The sequence below is a fragment of the Propithecus coquereli genome, unplaced genomic scaffold (assembly GCF_000956105.1).
Source record: "Propithecus coquereli isolate 6110/MARCELLA unplaced genomic scaffold, Pcoq_1.0 Scaffold313, whole genome shotgun sequence".
NCBI classification, from domain to species: domain Eukaryota; kingdom Metazoa; phylum Chordata; class Mammalia; order Primates; family Indriidae; genus Propithecus; species Propithecus coquereli.
This window is the reverse complement of record NW_012148764.1, coordinates 814,757-821,950: the sequence shown is the minus strand read 5'-3', so window position 1 is coordinate 821,950 and position 7,194 is coordinate 814,757. Positions and strand designations below refer to the sequence as shown.

Genomic DNA, 7,194 nt, shown 5'->3' with positions numbered 1-7,194 from the left:
TTGCTATTAATTTATTTTAACTTCCTTGGATTGTATATTAAAATATAACAATATTATGTAACTGTTTTGGTGGTGATTACTTTAAAAAATAAGTACTCAATTTTGCCAAATTCTCATAGGATTGCTAGAGTATATCCAGTCATTTCATTTGGGACGATCAGACAGAATTTATTATACATGACGATAGACTCAAAACGTTTTTCTCTGTCTTGTGGGCACAAGATAGCACCACTGTTTCTAAAACTGTTCTTAGATGTCTTTGGGGTTCATGGAAATGTCTCTCTCCAAATTTTACTGGTCCACATATGAGAGCCAAAGTTCGGAAAAATGCTGATCTATGTGACAAAGAGATGGCTAGTAGGGTCTAAAAATTATGAGTAAAACTAGCATCTATTTTCAAGTTTTGCTTTTCTATGTTCTGAAATAACTGGATCTTATTCCAGCAATCAGTCCTCATAACTCTCAAGTTTGTGCAGATGCTATTTCTTTTACTTATTAAACAGTGAAAGATGAAAAAAGTTTAACTAAATAAAACTAACCCTAATTTATCTAATCATCTGTCTAAAAGGAAGAGGTAAAATATTTAAAACAGATACGTTACCACAAAAACGTCAGAATGGATAGAATCACTGTGTAGGCCCAGATATCATTCACTGTCAAAGTTAGAAACAACTAAAAAAGGAATAATTTGTTTCAAGAGGCAAGTCTGATGTTCCACACAGGAAGCCACTGTTACCAATGGTTATGGTAAAAAATCTCTAAAGATTAACAGATGGGGTCAGAAAGCCTCACTCTAGAGCAACTGATACGGGGACAAAGCCAGTCAGTTTGCAGGTGACGTTAGCCGCTCATCTCCTCAGTCACTCCTTCATTCTGACCATCCGCTTCCTGCCAAAAAACTAGTAATCCCGGTGGCAGACTCTGCACATTCTCAACACCAAGATAAAAATTGACTTCATTTCATGCTGCTTCTTTTTTTTCCCTTTGACTTACCACCGATGTCAAAAATATACAACTGGTTTTATATTCTGTAATATTTTTGTTTGTTTTTTTTCTTATGTTAAATGTGTTTACTTTTGTACCAAGAGCAGTAACACAGACAGCGTATTTCAATTAAAGGGAACCCTGGAGCAAAAATGTGTCACAGTGAGGGTTAGAAGCAGAGTATCATTATCTCGCAGGCTCTGTTATATATTTAAATTTCACTTTTGAATAAATAAAAATAGAATGAAATTCTATAAGTACAATAGAATAAGGAAGAGTACTTCTGGCGTATTTTGTGGTTATAAATGTATTATATTGAGAATAATCAATCCATATTTATATTGATGTACAGAGCATTTGAGATGCAAAGAATTGTAAGATAGGATACTTGCTGTCAAAGAACTTTTACTATTAATATTAATTATTTTATAAGCATTTTACTGAGGTCTCAGTGCTAACTAGGCCTTAGGAGACAATGGTAAGCAAAAAGGGCCTGCGTCCTACCCTTGCTCGGAATAGCTCAGCCATGTAAGGGAGAACATAGTTGAGCCCACAAATAGATTCCATGCACATGGTAGACTGTTTGATTTGAAGTTACATTTTAATTTGTTGTAGACTTTGATCAGCCAAATCTTGGTTTTCAGACATGATGGACAAAACCTATTATCTTATTTATTAGTAGTGATTTAGTGGGTTAATAAAACTGATATGGCAGCTGCTCTTATCATAGCAAGTTATTGCAAGTCCCTGAACAGCTTAATCTCATCATTTCCTTATCAGTCATCATTTGTGTAGTGTAAACTAACATCAGGGCTACTAGCTCAATGGGAACATATGTTTCAGGAATTCTGTATAAGGACTGAAATGGAAAAGAAGAAATATAGGTGCAGGTATAAATTTATCAGCAAATGAAGAACAATATTATACACAAATTAAATATTGTAGTAGTATGAAAGAACAGCAATAATTTCATTTGTCCTATTAAAAATCTCTTATATTTTATAACATGTTCACTTTAAAATGTAGCCACAAACATTAGTTAATAATTCTTCTTTATTCATGAATTGTAAATTAGATCTGTCTTTGATATAAGGCTAGGGACAGTTGATTATAATGGATGAACGCAATTCTGTTAGATAATCATAAAGGCTGTTTATGTTTTCTTGGAGAAATTAGCTAATCATCCCCAGGATTTTTGAGCATTTATCATATATTTTCTTCAATAAAAATGAATAATAGTTATAAAGGGAGAAAGAACTGTGAAATATTTTTATTCAGAGTAACCTATAGGATAAGCATCAGGCAGTGGTATATAAATTAAAATAACTAGTTATTCCACAGTGAGACAAATCTGACTTTTTACTTAATATGCATCAGCATATATTCTTGTTATGTTAGAATATTCATGATAAATATTCTCTAGCAAGATTTATTGGAGGTAAGTCTATTAACAGCAACATAATGCTATAAAATGTTTCAAGTGAGGTGAAAAATCCATGTATACTTTTCATGAACTCACTCTCCCCAGTTTTATGAGATTTATCTTTAGCTGTTAGGAAGACAGAGAGCTGCTCATTTATTATCTCTCCCCCTCTGTTTTCAAAGACACTAAATCATCACTCAGATGACAACATGTACCTAGTTAGACTAAAAGGAAAATTAAAGGGGAAAGATTATTTTATTGGCTCCAGAAGAAACCGGATACAAAATGTGCTAAAACATTACAACGGTCATTGCTAAATATGGAGATTTGTGTTGGCAGCAACAGTCTTTCTGCCTAAATACAGTGATTTTATGGCCTTCATATATATTGATTAGATATACAACTTTTGTTCAACCCCAGTATTTTACTGATGACCTAGAAATGCAGTGTCAGGTAGTGGTTATTAAAAACTCTTGGCTTTAAGAAAATTTATGTTTAATCTGTTTCTAAATTCCTGGAAGAACACACTAATTTGTCAGATAAATGTTTGAGGATTTTTCTTTACAGTAATATCTAATGGGGACTACAATGAAGGGGAAAATAAAGTTCTCTTCCTCTAAATCTTAGAGTTTAATAGGGAAGGTAATCCATGTGCACACATACCAATGATACAGGGACAAAGCCACTTGGGACAAATGACCAAGAGAGTTCAGGGGAGTTCAGGAGTTTTGCCTGAGAGACAAGGCAAAGCCTTCATGTGTTAAAGCTATGCCTTGCAGCATGAGTAAGAAATGAGAGTTCAGGTGTAGGGCAGGTGGGGGCTGGGAGGAGGGGATGGGTAAATTTACACCTAATGGGTGTGATGCACACTGTCTGGGGGATGGGCACACTTGTAGCTCTGACTTGGACAGTGCAAAGGCAATATATATAACCTAAACGTTTGCACTCCCGTAATATTCTGAAATTAAATAAATAAATAAATCAAGTTGGGGGGAAAAAGAAATCAGGACAAGATGGAAGAAGGGTATTCCCAATGGAGAGCACAACAAAACAAAAGCACCAGGGTAAAAAGCACAAGATATTTATAGAGCACAGGCAGTACTGACAGTAATAGATAAGTTTATCCAGTACTTGTGTAGAGTTAAAGGAGTTAGTAGCCTTCCTTACATCATGTTGGATAAGAGAGTCTTTAACCTTACCAAATTTTAAATTGTGCTGATATGTTTAAGTACATAATACCATATGCATGCCTTTAATTGACAAGTTCTTTTTACAGTTTTCTTTATGACACATTGTTATTTTTAACTTTTTTCATATTATTTATTCATTTATTCAACAAATGTTTATTAATTTCCTATTATAAGGCACTTATATTTTAGAAGGAGTCTTTGTTTATATATGGAATGTCAAATATGAAACATCCAGATCAATGGTGTAGGTTTCAATGATTCATGTTAGTTATTCATGCTGACTAGTTTACTCCTGCCAAACTGGAATAGAGAGTGTGTGTGCCTAAATGCAAACATATTCAAACTATATTTCGCTTAAGACTTTCTAATTGTAGGTAAAATTAAAGTATGAAATTAAATATATCTTTTGCATCTTGAACATGGAGGCAGTATGGTCTGTTGAGATACAATATTTCTACTGAGCTATGGGTTTGAATTTGCCTTCAAATCCGCAGCTTTTTTCCATAACATTTTCAAATAAATCCCATAATTTTTGAACCTCTGTTTTGAAGTGGGGATAATACTTTACTTGCAGAGTTCTACGGAAATTTGAGATCATGTGTACATGTAATAGATGTATTACATGTAAAGGTGCTTAATAAATGGTAACTATTTATATTATGACCTGCTATCATCTGTTTCCATTGTAGCACATATTAAGTTGGGTATTACAATTCTTTCTTTACATTCTTTTCTTCCCTAGAAGACTGCCAATCCTTCCAGAGACCCTACTCTTCCTCTCTTTGAATCCTCTGTACTTTAGCACACAGTAAGCACTGGATACATGTTGGAAGAAAAGAGAATGCACTCGTCCACTGGTTCCCTATCTCCTGGCATGTTTATAAGATTGTATTGATAGGACATGCTTAGCTACATCAACATATCTAAATTATGAGGCATTAATGAAGAGAAAAGGACTTGCCATTTCTCAGGTGTAGAGCTGAATGGAGCTGACCAAGTCACTTTCCTCAGCTGTCAATTTGTGTCTAGGTTGATAGCGTCATTTATATTTGACCTTTAGATAAAATACATATATTACTCAAAAAGGACATTTTTGGGGGCTGTGTATAAAATCTTGACACTGAATGTAGGTAGAGGCATTAAATACCTCTATTTGTAAAGATATTCTGCCCTAATGATTGAGGACAGGACCGAGGGGACCAAACATAGGAATTTATAAAAATAAGAAACAAATAAATTTTGTAATGGAAATATACTTTCCTTAAAGTCATAAGAAAAAAATTATAAGTCCATATTAGTATGTATTTGGTCCTAAAAATGTTGCATTTTAAAAAATGTGAATATCAGGTAGTTTAAAAATTGGAAGTAAAATGTGCCTCAATGCTGGTCAGTGCAGTCACTGTTTCATGATTGGCAGGCATCTGTCTCAGGAAGCTGTGGACTAGGGTAGACATGAATGTTCCTGACCGGATCTTCAATGTCTGTTTTGCTCATCATTGAACTGACAACCAGCTCAGTGATCAGGACACAGTATACATGCCAATATTTGTTGGGCTCATAGTCATCCCTTCAACTTATGCTTTTGTCTACCACCTGTGAAGGCAACATAATTTTTTCTCAGTCTACATGACAAACAACTTTACCATGGTATAATATTATTAACATGTTACAAAAGGATTATAAATGAGGAACGAGAAGATCAAAGTTATAATAAAATAAATTTATCAACTTTTAAAGCAATGCTTATCATATATTGCTTCAGCAAATAGAACAAACAGCAAGCTTTTGACATTTTCAAATATAGTTATGCTGGAGGTCACTGGAAACCCCCTTGTTCTCTTGTATTTCATTCCTTTCCTGATCTTAGATACATGTAAATTGAAGGGATAGGGAAACAGTGGCTAGAGATGCTTCGTGGGGGAGGGAATGGAAGAGAGTGGGGACTGACCTCAGAAAGCAGATGTTACAGGACTCTGGCTGCTCTCACTAAATGCCACTTATTCCACTAGCTTTTGTACTATATTTGTAGCGTTTGTTCTTGGGTCTGTAATATGTCAAGAGTCTGCAGCTTAGGAGAATGAGCTGTAATTTGAGAATCAATGAGATGTTACATTTGTGGTTCGTGATCTATTGGCATATTTATAACAAATAATTCATAATACTGTTACCTTTCATGTGTCATATTTCCATTGATTTGTGACATCATTTTTTCCCCATTATTGCACAGAAATTTTAAGTGAAAATGATGATAAATTAGGCCTTTCATTCCTCATGAGGGTCACATGCTTCATACATATTCCTGTGCATGACATCATTGTCTTCCTTACATATAATGTTGCACCGTTTTCTCTATCCAGTAGATATGCTGTAAAAAGCATTTTCCTGTTCAATTGACTAAATTTAGGTTGAACTGAGCAATTTGAAAATAGTTGCAATCAACATACTTAGAGCCAATGCCTAACATTTAAAAATTTGGGAGACTTGAAAGCTGATTTTTTAAGGGATATATGGAGATACAGCAGTAAATGAGTCTCCTGCTTTTTTCAACCCTAGAGCCAGAAATACGACCAAAAGTAGAATTAGTGACTGTCAAAGAAGGATTTAGCACATTAAGATGCTACCTACCTAAAAAATACTGGAAGAGGAATGTCATCAAGAGGTTGCAGTTCTTGCTTATGGTTACTTCAGTTATACCTTAGCCTCTTTTCCCCCTTCAAAAATCTCCTTCATTAATGCAGAGCTGGTTCCTGTGCTTGCTCTAGGTATCATTACTACGGGATTGGCATCAAAGAGAGCAGTGCATATTACCACTCCGTTTATTCTGGAAAGGGCCTAACAAGGTAGAGTTATACCATCTTCATTGAAAATTCTCTGCATTTCTTTAAATATGCATGACATCTATTGAATGACTTCCTAATTTTACTCATCGAAATGTTTTCTTTTAAGTGTCAGATCTTAATGTCAACTTTGTTTGGGCATTTATATAGTTTAGATGACTGGACAAATTATTAATATTGTAAAATATAATTCGTAATAATTAATGAGAAATTAATGCTGCACTAAGTGTCCTAGAGAGATTAAGAGGAGAAAACAAGGAGCAGAATTTCTTTTAAATTTTTATTTACTCATAAGGCTGAGTCTATTTTCAAGCTGGATTCAATAAAATAAAGGCAGAAAATGTAAACATGATTTTTTTTCTAAGAGATAATCTGTTATAAAGATCTATGTGTTTGACTAGTACCTTACCAAGATGAAAAGCTTATTGTAATAATCTTTAATCACATATACATTGAATATCACCTTCCCTTGTAAGATGAAGCTACTGACCTGTTTGGATCTCTATGAAAGGCAAAACATAAATGCAAATAAAAAGCACATTGTTCTAAACTGCTGTTAATTATCAGGAGAAGGTTATTAATAAGTAAAGTGACATCCATTGAAACCAGTGATAATATACAATTTTATTTTTTTGAAAAACACATTAAATCTACATCTGATATTGCCTTTTATGGTATGATTTACCAAGAACTGCTCTTAGCTAAGGAAGAAATTATTTTTAAAAGTAAAGTATCTATAGAAAAAAATAATTTTAGTCAC

The 7,194-nt window shown here is 33.9% G+C and overlaps 1 protein-coding gene across 1 annotated transcript in view; it reads left to right on the top strand.

Annotated features, from left to right (window-relative positions):
- Nucleotides 1-7,194, top strand: part of RFX6 (regulatory factor X, 6) — a 58,382-nt gene that overhangs the window by 10,276 nt on the left and 40,912 nt on the right. Inside the window, exon 5 of the mRNA XM_012650124.1 lies at nucleotides 6,360-6,437. Within this exon, the coding sequence (XP_012505578.1) occupies nucleotides 6,360-6,437 (78 nt within the window). The remainder of the gene's footprint in view (nucleotides 1-6,359; nucleotides 6,438-7,194) is intronic.